The sequence below is a fragment of the Myiozetetes cayanensis genome, unplaced genomic scaffold (genome assembly GCF_022539395.1).
Source record: "Myiozetetes cayanensis isolate MyiCay16 unplaced genomic scaffold, myiCay2020 scf21, whole genome shotgun sequence".
NCBI lineage: Eukaryota > Metazoa > Chordata > Aves > Passeriformes > Tyrannidae > Myiozetetes > Myiozetetes cayanensis.
The window spans coordinates 3466855-3487064 of record NW_026087423.1 but is presented as its reverse complement, the minus strand read 5'-3'; the positions used below and the strand labels follow the sequence as shown (position 1 = coordinate 3487064).

The 20210-nt window shown below is 56.7% G+C and overlaps 1 protein-coding gene across 4 annotated transcripts in view; it reads right to left on the bottom strand.

Moving 5' to 3' along the window:
- SRRM4 (serine/arginine repetitive matrix 4) overlaps window positions 1-20210 on the bottom strand; it is an 87230-nt gene that overhangs the window by 36821 nt on the left and 30199 nt on the right. Inside the window, exon 1 of one of the 4 annotated variants that reach the window (XM_050317985.1) lies at window positions 11248-11418. The exons of 2 other annotated variants lie outside the window; for them this stretch is intronic. In XM_050317985.1, the coding sequence (XP_050173942.1) occupies window positions 11248-11378 (131 nt within the window). In that variant the 5' untranslated portion in view covers window positions 11379-11418. Of the gene's footprint in view, window positions 1-11247; window positions 11419-20210 lie in introns of those variants that run through there. One more of the 4 variants, XM_050317982.1, reaches the window with a different exon arrangement.

The window sequence follows — 20210 nt, the reverse complement described above, 5'->3', positions numbered from 1 at the left end:
TTATTCATAAACAAAATCAAGATTATGCAAATATATTCATTAGTTCTCAGGATACCTCCAGGAAAATAGAGGAATTAGTTTTGTTAACAATTCTGTATTATGTAAGTGTGTGTCTAAGCACGCACAGACCCGGCTCTGGGGCGCATTCGCCTGGGACTCATCCCGGGATCTCAGAGTGCTGGAGAACAAAGGTTTGGCCTGTGTAAAGCAACCACCTTAATTTTGGGATCTCCTGATGCCCCACATCGAATGACAGCACACAGCACAGACCCCTGTGCTCCCCCAGGGTCCCACTGGCTGCTCCTCAGCCAAAAGAGCAGAGACACCTCCAGTATCCCCTCTGCACCCATCACACACATGAGCACCATCACCTTATTCTACCCAAAACAGCCTTTCCTACCCAAGTGAGGAGTTTTATGGTACATGCAGGGCCAGGCAGCTGCAGAAGTGGGATCTGGATGCAACCCCCCACTCAGGACCTGTCCTTTGTGCCCAGCACAAGCCCCTGCATGATGCCAGCTTGTGCCCGGCCTGGCTTTCTGCAGTGTGTGACCGCCTATTTGGGATGTGCTGGGAAACAGGAGATAAAGGTGCATTGAAAATACTGCATGGTTTAATTAATGCCACATGCCTTTCACTCTATACGTTGTGTGGATGGTTAATTATTTTTATAAAGAAAATAATTAGCCCCAATCAAGGCAGAAGCTCTCCAGAATTACAGCTCATTAACTGCTCTCACATTTTTCTGTTCTATAAAAAGTCATGTGGTGCTGATGAAGATTATAGACCCTCGGAATCAGCATTAAATACAAATTCAGACAGTGTTACCATCCTATTACCATCAACTGCATCGACTTGGCTTCGGTAATTGCAGCTGGAGATGAAGGGCAGGGATTTCTGCTCCACGCCATCTCTGGAAACAAGCACTTTGCCCATTAGTTTGCCGGAAACAATGTGACACCAAGCCCTGACTTGGCTAAGCACATCCCGGAGGAGATGACAGCCACCAAGGAGAAAGGGGAAAGCTTTGCAGGGGGTGGGAAGACGAGGGGTGCTCAGGGTTGGTTCAGCTCTGCCTGGCAGGAGGGGCTTCTCCTGCCCAGAACAGGGAGGACTGTGCAGGTCCAGTGCTCGTCTAACTTAGGAAGGTGAACCAGATAACGATGCTGAAATCTGTCCTATGGGCTGGGGTGGCAAAGCCACCAGGCCAGTGGATGGAAAGAGCCAGGAGATGCAGAGGGGACAAGGAACAACCTTTAAGCGGTGGAATCATCCTCATGGGACATGGGGAAAATATGACATGGCTGGATGCTCCTGTCACGGATGGGGGAGCATCCACAAGCATCTCCCTCTGGACTGTGCTGGGCCAGGCTCTGTGCCGGGTCCAGCTCTATTGAACGTCGCAGAGACCTCGCTCAAAGCCTAATTGAAAGAAATCACAGCACATTAAAGGGAGCTCAGGTCAAATCGATACCAACGCGGTGGGGAGGGTGAGCGGGGGGAGCAGGGCAGTGACTGTGTCCCAGCACCAGCTCAGGCTGTGTCTGTGGGCTCCACTGCCTGCTTTTCCTCCATGGAAGGGGAGGGTGAGACCCACTGTCCTCCGCTCCGTGCAGGACAAACCTGGCGGCAGCGCAGGGTGAGGGTTGGCAGCGGCAGCTGGCAGTGGGGAGAGGGGCAGGGGAGCCACAGGTCCTCAGGATCCTGCTTTTCAGTTTCCATTAATCAGGGATGGATGTGCCTTGGGTGGCATTCACAGCCCAGAGAGCCGGCAGGCAGCTCTTGGCCCATGAGCCTCCACCACAAAGTTAACCCACCTATCCCCACGGCACAGCTCCCATGCCAAGAGCCCTTGAGCATCCCAGCCCTCTTGGAGACATAGGGATGAGCAAATTGGGGCTGTGGGTGGAAAAAACACTTGTGGGGAGCTCTGAAGGCAATGGGGTAATAAATACTGCCACAAGGCAGCAAGTAGTGGGAGCCAAACCTGCCACTGGCACGTGCTGCCAGTGTTGTGCATTTAGCTCTGTCCCTCAAGGGGCTGAGATGTTCCATGCTCACAGCAAGGGCAGGGACAGGGACCTGGCCACCAGGCACAGACACATGGCCCCAGCACATTGCAGGACAGGGACATGCCCAAAGCACAAAACAGCTGCGTCTGCCAGCCTGGACTCTCTGAAACATCCAAAATCCCTCCAAAAGATACAAAGGACATCCTTCGCCTTCACTGGCTCCTGAACCACATGTGGGAAATGTCTGGGAGAGCACAAGAACTGGTCCAAAACTGTGCCAACAACTTCTCCAGCAATCAGACAGAACAGGCAACTGAGTCCCTGTATTTGGGGGTGTCCTGGGAGCTTGGGGGAGATGCAGCCAACACCTCCTGTGCCCTACAGAGCTCAGCCCACACAGTGACCCCCAAGGCTGCCAAGGTCCAGGGACATGGCCAGAGGAGCTCTCCAGGAGATCAAGTTCATCCTCCATTAAGAGACACAGAGACAGCCAGGCCGACAGCCTGTGGGCTCCAGCGCTCCCCGGCAGGTCAGGCTGCACATGCCCCTGCCAGAGATTAACCAGCAGCTCCCTTTGTTCCTCCTCTGCTGGTGGTGCCCACCCAGCCCCCTGCACTTCCCTCTCCCAGCACGTGTTATCCGCCTGCCTCTCCGCTCTGGGGGCCCCGCACCATCGGCCTTTAACCCGGCCAGTGTGTGGCTGATGGGCAGACAAAGGCAGGGATGGGGTGGGTGGTGACAGATAACCACAGACCCTGTCTAACACACAGGGAAGGGCAGGCGACACGTGGGCACAGGTCTCCTTTGTCGCCTTGGGGCTTTGTTTTGTATAACTTCCCGATCTTGGGGTTTTCTGGCGATTTAGAACCTGATCCCTTGGAAGAAGCAGCGCTGACCCCACTTGTCTTGCTTCTCCCCACGGTAACAAACCTGGCTGGGCTCTGATCAGAGCAGGGGGATTTGAAGAGGGCGAATATTTGGTAGGCAATTGGTTCCCCAGAGTTAAACCACCAGCCTCAGGGGTAGATCTACCCAAATCCCTAACTACCTCCTGCCCCCACTGTGCCACAGCCGTGTCCATGACTCACTCTGGGAGAGCAGGAATGCTCTGCTGGCAGCAGGAGCCATGGAGAATAAGCTATGATACATTTACATGATATTAGAGATTGGTGTTACACTTGCACAGCTTTGGTGGGCAGGGGGGGTTGTACGGCAGCTCCAGCTGACCCACAGATTAATGCAGCAGGAGCTCTTTAACTGTGAAATCTCTCTTAATGCAAAAATATTTCTCTTGCTGGGCAGTGGCTAATTCTTCATCCTGACAGTAATGCAGCTAAAATCCCAACCTCCTACCCTACTCTGTTCTAGTCACCCTCCAATACACGCAGGCTCAGAGATAAATTCAGTACAACCAGCCTATTGCCAAAGTCCCATCGAGTTCCAGCAGGACGATGCTCTGCTGGAATTTGGTGTTAGAGGCAGAGAAAACTCATTTTCTTATCACTGCTTGTGGGTCTCAGAACATTTTCAGCCACCTGCATGAGAGATGGGCACCTGACCCCAGCCCTGGGGCCCAGCAGCACAAAGGCTCTTGCAGCCCATATCAGCACGTCACAGCCTCCCCTGCCCCAGGGAGGAGAGAGCAGAGCAGCCCCACAGGCAGCAGGCCCTTCCCACAGTGTCCCCTCTGCCCACCCAGGCACCCACTCGGGGGTGAATGAGGAGATGGCTGGGGCAGGGCAGCAGCTGCTTCTCCTTCCATATGTCCCCGAGACATAAATTAAACATGAAGCGCTAAACGGGTCATCGGTGGAGCTGCCTCCAGACCAGGCACTCATTTCAGCCCGCCTGAAACACCAGCACAGTTTTTAATAGAGGTTTTTTTCCTCACTTGCATTATTTTTTGTAAGCCCTTCCTGCAGTCCCCGCTGCGCTGGCAGGGAAACTGTTCCCGCCGCGTGCGAAAAAACCTGCTATTTTTAAACTCCCAGTGTTTGTCAGCGCTTTCGGCTCGAGTGGCTGACGGAGAAACCAGTTTTGCAGCACCCGGTGTCCCACAGAGGGTTCTGTGGCCTTTGCCAGGTGATGGTGGCAGCAAGACATGGGCACTGCCAGAGGGGGTGGTCCAGCCCCCCGGCACGTGCCAGATCCGCACCACACCAAAGGCCTGGTAGGGATGCTGTGCCACCACTCCTGCCAGATTTTAGGCACCACGACCTCTGTGCCTTTGCCCACACCTATAAAATCATCAAGCCAGGCTGCAAAGGCGAACTGACTCCCGGGATTTGGCTTTTCTCCCTGCCCTTTGCTGGGAATGCCAAAGGACTCTGATCCAGGCATCAGTCCTGTTTTCCAGCTGATGGCACTGCCAGGGATTGGGGCCATAGGAGGACCAAGGGGATAGGAGCAGTGTGTGGGTCTCCATGGGGCAGGAAAGAACTGTGGGTCTCAGCAGACCCCCACTCTCCCAGCAGCAAAGAGCCCCTGGGGGCTCACACAGGACATGGGGCTGTGGCAAATCCCCGGCACCCCCTGCAACCAAAACAGGTGGGATTTGCTGGCCTGGCTCAGGCTTTGCAGGGATGAAGAGGTTTCAGTGGCCACAGGGAGAAAAGAAGGAAAAAAAAAAAAAAAAGAGAGAAAAGGAAAGGGTGGTCATGCACGAAATTATTTCATTTCAGTGACTCGGGCTTTGCATTTGATAAGTTCATCTTATAGAAAAATGAGCGTATAGAAAGGTGCAGCTGCCATACACAGAGGTGTGGGAAGGGTTGGAATGGGACTGAGCAGAGACAGGCTCAGCTCCCGTCATGACCTGCTGGAAGGAGAAATCTCCCAAGCCCAGTGACCCAAAGGAAAAGTGGGGACCCCCCAACACACACAGAGTGGGGTCTGCAGAGGCTCTTTCTGAGGTCAAGCCACAGCAGAACAGGCTGCTCTGGATGGTGGGGGCACAACGGTGATAGCAAGGAGACAAGAGCAGCCACAGGACCCAGCACCGGGCAGAGGCTTCTTAGCAATCCCTGTCATCAAGGTCATCATTGCTATTTATTATTTAGGGCCCCACAGCCCTAAATATTCATTAACTGGACTTCGTGGGAGGGGTGTGAATGCATGTGCAGGGTTCAAGTGTCCTGCTCTCCTGCCTCTCCAGGGATGGGAGACAAGGAGGGCTGGCTGGACGCAGTGCTGCTATGGGGGCATCTGCCAGCTCTTCTTGAGCCAGGCAGGGAAAGACCCCAGCCCTGCAAGACCCTAAACTGCCACATTCTGCCCTGGTTCTCCACACGTTGGTACATCCATGAAACAGCCTCACTCAAGTGCTGGGATGGTGCTGAGCCAGGGGGGAGACCCCATGGCCAGCACAGCCCCCTGAAGTGCCAGACCCCACCAGTGCTGCACTCAAAAACACAGCATCCCCAGCATCTGCAGACAAGGGGCTGCCTGGCAGCCAGGGCAGTGTCTGCAGCAGCTTTGTTCAAGGGTGAAATCAAATATTTCTACAAAATGATCCTCCAGCCAGTCAGCAGAGTTTCCCCCCCTTTTGCTTCCTTCCACCTGATTTCATCCCTCATCTGAAGAGATTGGAGACGGTGCTTCCCCTGGCACAGCACGGGCACTGCAGGCCCACAGGCTCCCCCCTCCCCAGAGAAGGGGCAGCAGCAAGGCCTGGATTCAGGGAGAGCCTCACCCTGTGTTTCCCAAGCAGGTGCTGTGGACCTTCACCCTCAGCAGCAGGGCCAGGTTGTGCCTGTGTTCTTTCTGGTGAGTGTGGGAACTGGAGCCCCAAAGCAGAGCTCATCAGAGATCTCAAATGGACTTTTACAGGTCAGAAATTACCTGTCCCCAAAACCACAGCATTTCCCACTGCCCCTTTGGTTGCCAGTTCCTGCAGTGCTGGTCTGGGAACAGCTCTCAGCCTCATGTCCACTTTGGTGAGCTTTTAGTTGAAGGTGACAAAGCCCCATGAGGTAACAGCAAGGGCACAGTGGGGAGAGGCAGCACTTCTGGTGGTACCCAGTACCTCTAAGAAAGCTCCATCCATGAGCTTGGGGCTCCTACAGGGACTTCCAGTGGTCTTTTCCTTAAATTCTTAGGTGCCTGTACACCTTCCCACGCTGGAGCACAGCACACCTGGCTGAGGTACCCATTGGTGCTGAGCCTGACTGTACTGCCTGGCACTCCCTGCATCCCATCCAGCCCTAGCAGGAACCTCCATCCCCTTGTCCCTCATACAGAGGTGGGGACAGAGGTGCCCCCCACCCCACTAGGGAGGCCAGCAGGGACAGGGAGCCCAGCACCAGTCCAGTGGAGAGGCAGATGGACAGGGCCGGGGAAGGAGGAGGAGAAGGATGAAGGCTCTGCGAGCAGCAGGGAGGGAGTCCTGCGAGCATCCCCTGCTCTTCCCCTCACTCAGCTGCCCGCAGCCTCCCAGCAGCTCCCGAGCTGCTTAATTAGCTCTCCCCGCTCCCATCGCCGTCCAGCTGGAGCCGGAGGGCAGGGGCAGACAAAAGCCTCCCTATTGACAGCCCCTCCAAGGAAGGGGCTTTTCTTCTCCCCCTCCGCTTTTCTTTTCAAGCCCCTCTCCCCCCCTTGGGCCGGGGCCACGGGCTCATTAGCGCTCGGGCTCGTTGGGAGCGGAGGGAGCAGATGGCAGCCAGGCGGCTGGCGCGGCCGGCACCGCCGCCGCCTCTTCCCGCGGAACAGATGCCCGACCAACAAGGGGGAGGATTAGCGGGAGTGGGGGACCATCCGCACAGCAGGGCTGCCAGCGGGGCTTCCTCCCCGGCAGCACGCCCCGCATCGATACCCAAGGGCTGCCAGCCCGCTGGGGACGAGCTGGGGATCAGGGCCACGGGAAAGGTGGCTGGGGAGCCAGAGGTTGGGATGGCCAAAAGTCACTGCAAAGGCCACAGAGGAATGGCAGATGCCTCCTGCCCTCGCTGGGGTGCTGTGTCCCCTGGCACTGCGGTGCCACGACTGCTCCTGCCCCGTGCCAGTGCAGCCGGGGAGGACACGTCACCCTTGTCCCAGCAGGTTTGCAGCAGCACCCAGACCCGTCTCCGAGATCACCTTCAATGGCAAACCAGGCGGTGAAACTGGGCTTAATCCCACTTCAGCAACACATCCCTCCCTCCCCCTCCGTGCACGGTGCATCCCGGGGGATTAAGGGTTAAAGCACAAATCCCCTGCACTGCCCTGATGTGACCCACTTAGACCATCTGGCAGGGAGGGAGGCAGGAGCCTCCTTTCCCCCAGCACCACCGGCACTCACCCGGCATCACTGGCTGCCCCAGGAACCAACACCAGCACCCACAGCCCCAAGCTCCAGCACTGCCCTCAAAGTGGATTTTGGATGAGCTTCGGGGACAGGGCAGGTCATACCACACTACCATGGCTGGTGGAGTGGGAACAGGGAAGGCAAACATCCCCAAAAGCATCCCAGAAACCTCCGCACTGCCATCACCTCTGGGTCCCAAGGATACCCTGAGGCATCTCCCACCTGGCTGTTCCCAGATTCCTGGCACGGGTGCTGGTGGAATATGCAGCAGCGCTGGGAGAAGTCAGGCTGCTGAGTGGGATGGAGCCCCCAGCCGCTGCACTGTGTTCGAGGTCGTAGCCAGGGAAGAGATGCAGGCAAAAGCCCAGCCGAGAGGGAGGAAAGGGGATCCTGGTGATGGGGCTGGGGCTAGAGCATAGTGGTGACACCCATCCCCAAAGGCTGGGCAGAGCCACCTTATTACAGGAGATTTAAAAACATTTTCGGTTCACAAGAGCCAAAGCCCCATCCTTATGGACCAATGAGAGGGAGTGAGGGCACACTGGCTCAGCAAGAGGGGCTCAGGGCAGGGTAGGTGGTCCCTGTCCTTCACCCCATTTCTCCCCAGCATGCTGGGCACACAAACCCCTCAAATCCCACACTTGGATTTTGCATATGCTAGAGAAATCCCCCTGCAAAGGCAAGTGTGGGGTCAGCTCCAGCCCTGAGCAGCCTCCCCCCACCACCCAGTCCCTCAGCCCCTCCTGCACAGCAAAGCCTCGCCAGACCCTGTGTGGGAAAAGGTTAATTGGAAAAGCCCCTTTCCCAATCACCTCATTTTTTTCCTTTCACTCTGCAAACTGGTCAATAATCCATTTACTTTGGCAGAGCCCTGCTCTGGGCACAAAGCTGTGTTGGGGGCTGGATTTCATGGCCCCCCCAGCCCCAGCAGGATGAAGAGGGATGGTATTAATGTACTTGATTGTTCTAGGATGAACCGTGGGTTTAGCAGAGCTTTAACCCCTCAAACCTCCTAGAGAGCTTGATGGGAATTTAGACGGAAGAGGCTTTATCTCCAGAACCAGCAGGAAGGTGGTGCTGAGGGATGGGGCAAGGGCAGAGCCAGCTGGAAAGGGAGGAAAAAAAATCACCTTCTATCCTAGAACTCCATGCCTGCCCCACAAGGATGCAGGACTGAGCTCTTAGCCCAGAGCACCCAGCAGGGATGGCTTTGGGCTATGCCCACTGAAGAGATTCCTGGCAGGACCCCCATGCAGCAGCTGAGCCCCTTGGCACTCCATGAGGGCACAGGCTCAGACAGCAAAACTGATGAGGAGACGGGCAGCCCTGGCCTAGAAACCGTGCCAACATCTCCACCACTGCAGGAAGCGCGGGGCCGGAGCCAGGGCAGGGTGTTTTCAGGGGACCAGCTGTCAAGTGTGGGAGAAAACAGGAATCCAGATGGTCATCTTAATTTTTCATTTGGCTAACTGGTCTCCCCATCTCCTCTCTGGTGCGCTCTGCTTGCTGGCACCGCAGTAATTTGCTCTTAAATTAGCCGGGAGTATCGTCAGGGAAGAAAGGCCGATCCAAGCAGTGGCGCAGCGAAACCTTCAGGAAAAACAAACCCAGAGTGGAGCTGGGCACAGGGGCCACTACGAAAGGATCTGCTGCATGTGCCGTGGGGCTGCTCTCACCGTGAACAGGGAGCAGGAGCCTGGTTCTGAATATTGCTGGACTACAAGCCTGGAGCCAGCTTGGGGACATCACTGTGCACCCCGATGGGAACCCACTGCAAAGCCCCTGGAGATGTGAGATCTGGCATCTCCTACGTGTGAACCTGCCCAGACAGCAGCCTCGGGCTCCCGGCAGAGCCCTGTGGGGTGTGAGCCGCGCCAGCAGCCCTGATGAGAGGAGCTGGGAACTGCATCTCCCTGTCTCCACAGCCCTTGATGTCAGCCCCCCGAGCAGCAGAGCCCCTCTGTGCCTGGGCACAGGGATGAGCGCAGCACATGCCCCGTAGCTCCCGGGGAGAACCCCGCCGGGCTGAGCCCGCTGGACACCTGTGGCGAGGGCAGCGGCACAGATGGCCACACCGCAGGGAATATCCCCGGCCCCGGCCCGCGGCACACGCTGCGAGGAGACAAAAGGCGCCGGGCTCCACTGACACGGGGACCTGGCAGCACCGTGGCCAGCTGTGTGGAGCACACCCCGGCCTGGGGACGCCGTCGTGCAGGGTCTCACAGGGCTGAGGTGCAAACCACAGCAAAGCTGAGCTGGCAGGTCTGTTTTACCGCGTGCCGAGAGCTCCCGGCCACTGCCTGGACAGTTCCCTTCCTGCCAGAGCCGGCACTGCCAGCAGAACACAGAGGTACACGCGTTTGGGAACTTTTTAAGGGAGCTGCAAACACCCTGAGCTGCGGTGCTCAGCCCCACCAGGATGTCCGCACAATCCAAACTGCCGTTTAGAGCCGGGCATCATTCCTGGCACCCAGGCTGGCTGTATTTCCACAAAACCCTAATGTGTTGCTGTATTTCACCTCCAACTGCAAGATATTTTAGCAGCACAGCTCACTCAGGCACCTTGAGGCAGAGGTGTGTGAGAGCCAGCACCCAGCCTGCCAACAACCCCTTTGGACGCCTACCATGCCCGATGCAAGGGATGGAGAACGACACCGTGGTTCCTCTCCCTCACAAAGGCTGAAGCCCTGCAAACGTTGCCTGTGTAAACAAGATTTGCTCTTCTCCTTCAGAAGCTAAAGCTGCGCCTTTCCCATTTTCCTACCCGGGTTATATGGAAATCAGAGGGCTTGAAAAAAATTCATGCTCAGCAGCTGGGCTGCAGGGGCAGAAGTGACCCCCATCCCCATTGTTGCTGTGGTTCACAGCCTCCACTGGCACGGGAAGCATCCGAAACGGCTCCCTCCCCATGAGCTCTTTATTCCCTAGGACAGGCTGAGCCCTCGATACCCATCCCACTTTAGACCGAGCCCCTCTCGTCCACAGACCCATCACCTCCACGGAACTTTGGGTTGTTCCCCACACCAGGTGAACAGCAGCCAGCAGTGTACCAAAGAGAGAAGAGAACCAGCAAAAACCTCCTTTTCTTATAAAAACAGCACAAAGAGGATATTTTTAACCAATATTGAGACAGTCAGCAAAATAAAGCTGGTTTAAATTAGATTGTGCGCGGTTGTGAGGAAGCCACAATGGACCCCTGCCCATGTGAGAGCCTGGCAGAGCGGCTCAGGGGGTACCTGCAGTCCCCCTGCCTTATATCATGGGTTTGCTCAGCCTTTGGCAAACATGAGGGGCACTGGCCTTCCCGGAGCAGGAGGACAGGGCAGGCACCAGATGTGCAAAGCTAAGGCTGCTTGGCTGTGGGACCAGGCAGACACCAGCCCCAGGGCCAGTCCATGGCAGTGACTCCTTGGGCTGAACATCCCTGGAGTGCATCAGCTTTCCCTCTGTGACAAGGCAGGGTCCAGATGGAGGGAGGCTGTTTCCCTCTCTGGACTTCACCTTCCCAAAGGTCCCCTGACGAAGGAGTAGTGGTGCAGAGACAAGACGACCAGCAGGACACACACCCCAAAGCTCTGCTGGGCAGGGATGGATACAGCCACACTTTCTGGCTGATGCCCCCCACCGCTGCCCTCCCTTCATAGCCCAGCTAGAACTTCCCAGATCCTCACTCTGCATCCTCTGGGGGTGCATCAGCCAGCTCCTGGACTCCAAGCACCACCAAAGTTTCCCAAACCTGCCCTGCTCTGGAGCCCAGCACCTGCCTGGGGAGGGGGCTCAGCCAGCCAGCATCCCCTTGCCCCGGGCATGGAGAGGATCCCCGGGTCGTGCAGTCACTAACTAAGTGGGGAGAGAGACACTCCGAACCCTCCTGATGTTGGGGAGCGGGCTGGGGATCGAGAAGGAGGTGCGGTTTCCCAGACCCCCCCACTCCCGTACCCCCGCATCCCTTACCTGGGCAGCGGCTTGCGGGCGGTGATACTGGCCACGATGATGCTCTCGGGTCGCGGCGTGGCCACGGCTTTGAAGGTGCCTCGCCAGAACTTCTCGAAGAGCTGCTTCTCGCCCTGCTGCACGCCGGCCATGGCCCCCGGCCCCCCCCGGCCCCGCGGGCCGGCCCCGGCGCTGTCCGCGGTGCTGAGCGCTACATCCCCCGCGCCGCCGGCCCAGCCCGGCCCAGCCCGGCCCCGCTCGGCTCGGCCCGCAGCCCGGCCCGCTGCGGGAAGTGCGGCCCCGGCCGCCCCCGCCTCCCGTTTTGTGCCGGCGGGGCGGGCAGAGGGGCCGGACCCGCCGCCGTCCCCTCCCCGGCACCGCCCCCGCCGCAGCTGCGCCCGGAGCGGCCGAGCCCAGCCCAGCCCAGCCCGGCCCAGCCCAGCCCAGCCCGGCCCGGGGAGGGGGCGGCTCCGGGGGACCCGCGGCCCCGCTCGGGAGGGCTTCGCTCCCCCCCAGCACCAGCACCACCACGGGCCGCCTCGCTGCTCGCCCCGACCAGGTGTCTCCGGGAGGCTTCCACCCCCTCACGGACCTTGTGCCATCCCATCATTACGTTCCGCAGCACAGGAGACAATTCCAGCTCGCTGTTGGATGGGGGGCACCATCCTGCACTTTCCCCTTTGCCCTGTTCCCCCACAGAGGTCACCAGTAGCCTTCATGTTTGCCCAGTCTCAACCAGGCACAGGGGAATAAAGAGGGAGAACCAGGAGCCAAGAGCTGGGGGAGAAAGCAGCAGGAGGCCGTGGAGACCTCTCTGTAACTCGTCCATACCGGGACCCCATATTGGGAAAGATTTTGGAAGACAACCCTTTTTTTCCTCCCTCTCCCCATCCCTTCCCATTTATCTGGGATGGAGCATGATGCTCCTGGCCCCCAGCCATGGGGCTGCGTGGCAGCAGGCTGGGAAACCCCACAGCATGGTCCCAACCAGCACAGAAAACAACTCCTCACCTTCCAGGGCAGGATTTGACCTGCCGGGACCGGGTGCACGGGAAGGGAAGAAGGGCTGGGGCGGTGCAAGTGCGGTGCTGCGAGATTTTCCTCAGCCCCTGTGCTGAGTACAATAAAAACGTCTTTGGGAGAAAATGCTTCTTCTACCAGATGCTTTGAAGCACAAGTAAAAGCTGGTGACCTTGGATGAATGAGACTCTCTCTATTGTGCCTCAGAAACCCGCATGATACGTTTATGTAAGCGGCAGGGGGATAATGGAGCCAGGAACAATAGGCAGTGGGAGCCGGAGAAGAAGGAAAATCACAGGGAAACTTAATCGCTTCTTTGCAATAAATACAAAATTAGCAGAAGGCTTGTTCTGGCAGCCTTGTTTGCTAACTCCTTCTTCCCTGCCCCGTTTTGCTTCTTGCTTCCAGTGCCAGGGCTCTGTCCCACTGGTGCCCAGGGTCAGACAGCCCCGAGCTGTGTCCCCACGCAGAGAGTCACAAAGCCAGAGCCTCGGTGGCAGGCGCTGGACAGCGCCGGCGGGATTTGTGCCGCGAGGCCACGGGCGGCTGGAGACGGATCCTGAGGAAGTGGCGGCAGTGGGAGCAGGCACGGATCCAGCAGGGCTTATAGAAACGCTGTCAGCTCTGCCAGACGTCGCCTAAAAGCCTGATAGGGAAGGACGGCATTCATGCACAGCGGAGAGATGCTCGCTGGGAGGCTGCTCCTCCCGGGAAACTGCCCAAGGGCGACGGCTGGGAAAGGCCGGCTGGGAGCCACAGCTCTGCCCTGGCCCGGGGCACACTGTACGTGTCATGGGCAGGAGGTGTCGGAGTGGGGGCCCTCTGGGTTCTGTCACGGCCAGGAAAGAGCAGAGGGAGCAGGGGAAAGGGCTTGAGAGGTCCAGATCAGCCACACTGTGAAAACACTGCTGGGGACGGCACAGACAGCACCCACCTTCCCGGGACAGCCACCACTGGGCCATTATTCTTCTCCTGCAGTTGGGCAGGGACAGGAACTCCCCACCCGAGCAAATCCAAGCTTGGTTTTCCTCTGGCCCTTCCAGTCATTCCCGTAGCACACAGCCTGTTCATTAGGAACCTCTTTCCCATCAGAACACATTAAGCTCACCAAAGAGAGATCAGGTGTGAGTACACACATGCCCTGGTCTCTGATTTGCTGGTGAATGACCTAGTTTTGGGGTGGGGGTCAGGCAGGAGCCTCACTGGCACTGTCAGCCCGAAACCCCCCCTTGTGGCTCATTAACCAAATACCCTGCGAGGCATCAGCATCCCCCAGCCAGTCCCAGCTGTGACCAGGGTCCTCACGGCACTCCAGGGCATTTCACCCCTTCCACTGCTCTAATCGCCTGAACGTTAACTCCCAAATAAAAGGAATAATAAATGTTTGCACTATTAAATTAGCAGCACGGGTGGTGTGTGGGCAGGAGGGAGGCTCCGATCGTTACAAGAGCCCTCTCTCCTGGCATACCTAGTGGAGACATCAGTGAGCCAATTAAGCAATTGGCTCGGTTAACAGAGGCTCCCAGGAATAGACTTCACTGCTATAGAATATAGCTGTAATAAATTGTCTCATAAATAAACAGCCTGAGAAAGCATTACAAGATACCCAGAAAAGGCACTACATCATAAGCAGAAACAATGGTCTATGTTTCTAGTGTGTCTATTAACCCGTGGCATTGCCAGTGGTCCTGCAGGGACCCGTGGGGCTGATGCCATGGGGGTGGTCACGGCTGCAGCATCCCCAGAGCCCTTGCAGGTGCTGCCCACCCTGTGGGATCACTCCTTGCCAGCAGCACGCAGCTGCTGGTTACCCACCCCGTAGGACTGCCATAAATGCCACCCCGGGTTATTTACAGCCCCAGAGGTAACATGGGTCTCTGCCAGGTTCAAACATTTGCACCCAAATGTGCGCAGTAAACTGTAGCAGAGAGAGCGAGTTCGGAGATGGGAACATTGGGAATTGGAGGATAACTGCACAACTTTCTCCAAAGCAAAATGAATAAATAAAATATAAAAGTATAAAATAAAATATAAATAATATAAAAACATTAAAACTCTCTTCCTTAGAGAGCTCTTCTTCTGTTATTCCAGGGGGAGGGAGGTTTTAGTGACACAAAGGGCTGAGCCTGGGCTTCCCCCTTCTGCATGGGGGTCTGCAAACCAGGCTCTTCCCAAGGCTGCTGGCCCCCAGCTCCACTTGCTGCACTCAGCTCTGCAGCCCTACAGCCACCTTGTTATGATTTAGCTCAGTGAAGAAGATTTTATCTGTTGAATTTTTTCCTGTACCCCACAATTAAACACCCAGGATCCCCTTGCCCCACAAAGCCCATTTCAGGGTCAAAACCCCATGGGAAATGTGAATGGGACCTACCTGACTCAGGGACAGGTGTGAATGCTCAGGAAACTCCAGCTATCCCTTCTCCTGCTTTACCCTCTGCCACATTTAAAAGGCCCCATCGCCTCATCCCCTCCCACACCCAGGCTTTGATTTTGGGAGTATGGAGAGAAGAGAGGGGTCCCTGCTCTGGTGAACAGCCACTGTGGGTGTTTGGCTACTGTTGAGGAGGATGAGCTCAGGGCCAAGGGAAGAAGGGATCAGCAGGACGAAGCTGTGTATGTGCAGGAGGTACCCGAGGAGGGGGAAAGGAGAAAATGTGTTTAACTAGGATTAAATTTTAATCTGTTCCCCCTAGTAGAGAGAAGAAAGCTGGGCTTGTCCTGGAGCTGCACAAATATTATTCTGTAAATGTTGAATTATTTTTTTTTCTTATTTGGTTTGTATGCTGCGGGAAGAGCCAAAGCCTGGGTTTGCCTAATCCGCCCCATTCCCACCTCCACGTGCCATTGGCGTGGCACTGCTCTGCCCATTCCCCAGCCAAACAGGTTTACTGCAAATGCAGAAAATCAATAATTATCTCTGGAAGTATTCATTATCATCAAGAGTCAATAAACAAAGGCTGCGAGTGCCCTCTGCTCATGGCACTCCAGAAGCACCTACCAATTATTCCCTTGACTCAGCCAGCCCAGCCTGGCAGGAGGGGGGCCCCCCACTGCCTGCTCCAACACACTGCCTGCTTCAGCCAGGGAGGAGGAGGAAGAAGGGCTCCTTGCTTAAAATAACATTTGCAACTGAGATGTGAACCTGCAAGGCGATGCACAGCTCCACTTCGGATGCTGTGGCAGATGTGGGTGGATGCTGAGCCGGTCTGGCCATGGGGCTACCAAGGTGGAGGGGTCAGGGGATGCTCCAATGGGGCTGGATCCAAGCTGGTTTTCCCAAGAAAAAGTGGCATGGAGTGGGCTGCAGGGTGGGGAAGCAGCAGTGGCCATGGGACAATGTGTACCATGTGCCCAGCTGCGAAAAACCCCTGGATGGTGGCAGGTGGCCAAGGGGCCCCATGCTGCCACTGAAGAATCTTTAGCCTGGTAAATGCATTTTTCAGAAGCAAACTGTTGCAAGAGGGAATTCACCAGCTTTCTAATGGGAAATATCTGCTTTATGGCTCTTTCCCCCCCACACTCTAAGGCTCCCAATTGGCCCTGCAGCCTGTGCAGCCCTGGGCAGAGCCCACCACCCGAATTTCCCACTCTGCCTGCCCCCATATCCAGATGCATCCAAGGTCGTGGCACTTGCCAAAGGTCTTTTTTTGTCCTTCCTTTCTCCACCCATGGAAAAGCCTTTTTCACCCACCAGAAACCTGGTAGCACCCACAGCCCTGCCTGGGGCAGCTGCAAGGCTGTGCTGGTCCCTGGGGCACAGGATGGAGGCAATGACAGCCCTGTCCCTTCCCTCCACCTCCCCACCCCGTGTCTCTCCAGGCAATAAATAAGGGAGAGGCTGGGAAGTGGAGCTGCAGCCTTCCTTGAAGAGCACCGAGGCTGTGGGCGCTTGAGTGCATCCATTGCTGACAAGGATCATTCATCAGTGCCCAGCTCGAAAGCTTCAGGACGCTGGACATGGCATGAGGGGGCTGCCGGGGCTGATACTGGGGGGATGTAGCTGTGCTCCCCTGGTTTGAGTTAATAAAGCATGAGGGGTGCCTCCATTCCCTCCATCAGCACTGGCTCCACCGTTCCTGTGCAGCCCTTGTTGAGGGAGGAAGGAAACCCACGGGGTTTGGGTGTGAAAAACCACAATGGGAGCAGGACCAGTGCAGGGTGTTACCCCCAGGATGCCTCACAGTGGACCCAGCATGCCTCTCCATGATCTCCACATGGACACTGGATGCCTCTCCATCATCTCCAGATGGACACCAAGGGCCTGCTGAGTCCCTTTGTCCCCCTCACCAGTGCCAGGTGTCTCCCCGCTGGCTTCTGTGCCAGCCTCAGTGGAAGCGTCCAGCTTCTCTGTTGGCAGGAGGGGCCTCTGCAGCTCACCTGCCCACAGGTCTGCTCCAACAAAAGCCCTTCTCCCTCCCTGCTCACCTACCAAAGCTGTCCAGCTCTGGTATTTAGGCAGTGCAAGATGAAAAGGCGCAGGGACAGATGAGTGCGAGCGTTCGCAGGCAAAGCCATTTGCAGCTGCTGGGAAGGGCAGAATGAAAGGGCAGGAGGAGAGGGAGGCGGGGAAGCCAGACCATGGCCTTTTCTTTCCTTTGGCTCTAAAAAAACTCCAGACTGGGGAGGAGGATGGAAGGATGGAGCTGCAAACGTGATTTTTCCCCTCTGAGCGGCAGTGGCCGCGGCAGCAAACCGGCCCCCGGGGACCATGCGGCAAAGCTGCGCGGCTGCCGCCACGCTTCAAGTGCCACTGCCAAAAGGTCAGACGCAGCTGGCAGAGGGGGACAGTGGGGGACAGAGCCCGTGGCCACACATGTCCGGGCAGCAGAGGCAGGGCCTGGCTCTCCAGACCAGGAGCAAAGGGAGCAAATCCCCTCACTTGGGCTGCGGGAGGCACAGGCAGCCCCACGGCCGCAGGCAGAGGGGCCCAGATGTGCCCAGGAGGTGAGGAGGGTGAAATGCAGGGCTGCTGTCCTCCCACTGCGTGCCCTGCTGGCAGTCAGCAGCCTCCAAGCACACAAACAGTACCGTTGCCTTTTGGGGTAATTACTGGCTAATGAAGCAGAGGCAGCTCGGTCGGATCCCAGCGTCCAGCTCGGGCTGGCTGGAGGAGGGGGTTTGGGGATGCTCAGCATGGATTTGGGCTACAGAGCAGGAAGGCACTGGGCTTTCACCTCCAGCTTGGGAAGGGTGGGAGATGTCAGAGCTGGGATGCATATCATCCTCCAAACCAGCACTGGGATGTTTCCAGTCCTGGCTCACTCTGGGTGCTGGTGCCAGCACAGCAGGGCCAGGTCCTGCTGCCCGCTCCTCCAGCCCCTCCCTGCCCTGAACCCATGAGCCAAGTCAGGGGAAGGAAAAGGTTTGATTCCTCCAAACTACTCAAGCTTTACAACCCCAGACTCCAAACCTCATTTCACACTGTGAGCCCTCTATTCCAAGCCCAAGAAACACAGATCTGGCCAGAAATCCAAAGCTATTTAACCAAACCTCCCCCAGGGAATACGGATGGGACAGGTGTTTTGACCCCATGCAACCACCTCTCACTGAGGTTTTTTCCCCTGGATTTTCCCCCTCTGGATTATTGTACTGGGGCAGCGGGAGCCGTGGACAGAGGAGGCCAGTTCTGCCTCCTTCGCTCCTGCCGTGCAGGGCTGCCCACACCATGGGGGGGGATGGAGCAGGAGGGAGCAAAGTGCTGCGTTCCAGCTTTTATAGACTATTACTGATAATGGAGAGGAACAAAAATGCTTTAAAATAAAGCACTTGAGGGCCTAAGCGTTAAATAGGCTTTCTGCTGAAATGCTGCTTCCGCTGAAAACGCTTCCTGATTTGGATCGGAGGCATTACCCTGCCTGGGAGAAAGCTGGAGCTTCGGTAAAGCCGGGGGGACAGGCAGCACCACCCTGGGAAAGGGGCTCTCGTGCTCCTCCTGGGGTGTGGGATGCTTTCTGCTTCCTGCACAGCTCCCTCCCACCACCCACTTGGGGGTGCCTCAGGGGAGCACCCAGTCCCCTAAATTGTAGGCTTCCCATCCCGGCGGAGCAGTGCTGCTCCTGCAAAACACACAGAGCATTTCACAGTGTTAATGGGCAGCACAACTGCTAATGTGTAAACTTTAGTGCTCTGGAGAGCAAACGGAGAGTTTGGGGAGCAGACACTTCCCATTAAGACACACTAATGAAATGTGAAAATGTTTTACTGTGCTGTAATTTTATATATTTTCGAGCGCAGCCGTAGCTGCAGCGTTGTGCCATTTGTGGCTAATTCAGGCACAATTAAATCGGGCTAAATTACAGCCAAGTGCGCCACAGGAACTGATGTGACAAGGGACGTGCCCAGGGGCCCCAAATCTCACTGACCTTGCTGTCACTGTTGGAGCTGGTTTGCAAGCCGGATCAAGAGCCGCCGGCTCCTGGAGCTCACCAAAAGGTCACGGCAGATCCCTGAGGACTGCAGGATTTGCTCTCCAGGGTGATGTGAGGGCTCCATCCCTCCCACGGGCTCCAGAGCAGTTGGGGGCATCTAGCTGTGCCCAGCTTTTGGAGAGGTGCTCTTCCCTGTTGTCTGTGGCTGAGAGCTTGGATGAGGCCAAGGCTGTGGCAAACCCTTCCCACTTGTCCAGGGACCCCCATTTCCTCTTGCAGGAACTGTGATGTTCTTCCTGGGCCATCTCCTCAGCCCCCAGTTTCCTGGCTAATGCTGAGGCCTCATCCCTCAGGTCACCTTAGCTGCCTCCTGGGGAAGCTGATTATTCTCAAAATTTTTTTTTTTTTTTTTTTTTGATAATGAAGGAGCTGGTGGGATTTTGTTCTTCCTTTTGGGTAAAGGAGGAATAGAGTACCTAAAGGCTGGGTCGTGCCCACTGGCATCATCTCTGTAGCATTCCAAGCTGCGCTGCTGGGTCCCAGCTCCCTTCAGCAGTCACGGAGTCCCACAACCTTGGGTCCCACATGGTTTAGGGTGCAGTTCTCAGCAGTTTGGAGTTGGTTTTTACCTCTAATAGCTGAGGATGGCCTTGCTCCACCCAGGATAGCTTAGAGGGATTCGAAATCACCACCAGCCAGCTCAGCTGCTCCTACAGCCCCCGGCACAGGGAACTGCCAGCTTTCCCAAGGGCTTCTTTAGTTGGTTTAGGCAATTGCAGTAAATCCCCTGTGGCCACTGGTTTCCAGCTGAGCCAGGTTAGACCCAATTTAGGTCAGTGAGAGCAGGGCTGACATCATCTCACAGCCTTTGGGGATGCTCCTTGTGCCTATGGGCACTCTGTCCCTGCAGAGCTCCCCCACCTGCCTCCCACCATTCCTCCAGGCAGATGGGTAGTGGGCTTGGCACAGAGTCCCCAAAAAGCTTTATGTAATAATTTTACATGTATATCTATATACACACACACATATATATTTAATGGGTATTTCCCAAGGGCAGCCAAGGAGCTGAGTTGATGGCACAGGCTCCAGGAGGACATGAAGGATCTGACCCCAGAGCACAAACCTGGGGGGGGTCACAGGCTCCTTCAGCTCCCTGGGCTCTGGTGAGGTCTAGTGAGGATGTCTGTCTGTCTGCCTGTCTATCCAGATGAGTGACCACAGTGACACTGGTGTGTCTGAACTGGAGAGGAGGCCTGAGTGGCCACCCGGGGCAGCGGGAACATGGGATCTCAAATTCCTGACACTCAGCAGACACTGCAGTAGCAGTGGGGCAGTGTGGCAGGGTCAGCCTTCCTGCAGGACTCCCAGCCTACCCTCACCTCCCTCTGTGCTTCTCCCCAAAATGTGGGGCAGAGGTGAGCGAGGGCTGGCGGGCACGATCCAGGGCCCCTCAGACAGCCCAGGGTGATGGGGAAGGACACTCCGTCCCTCACCTGCCAAAGCACCCACTCGGCTCCTCCTCTGGGTCTGATTCACAGCCCCCTCTGCTCCTGCCGCCTCTTACAAGCCCCCGTTAACTAAGCCATGCCTCATCAA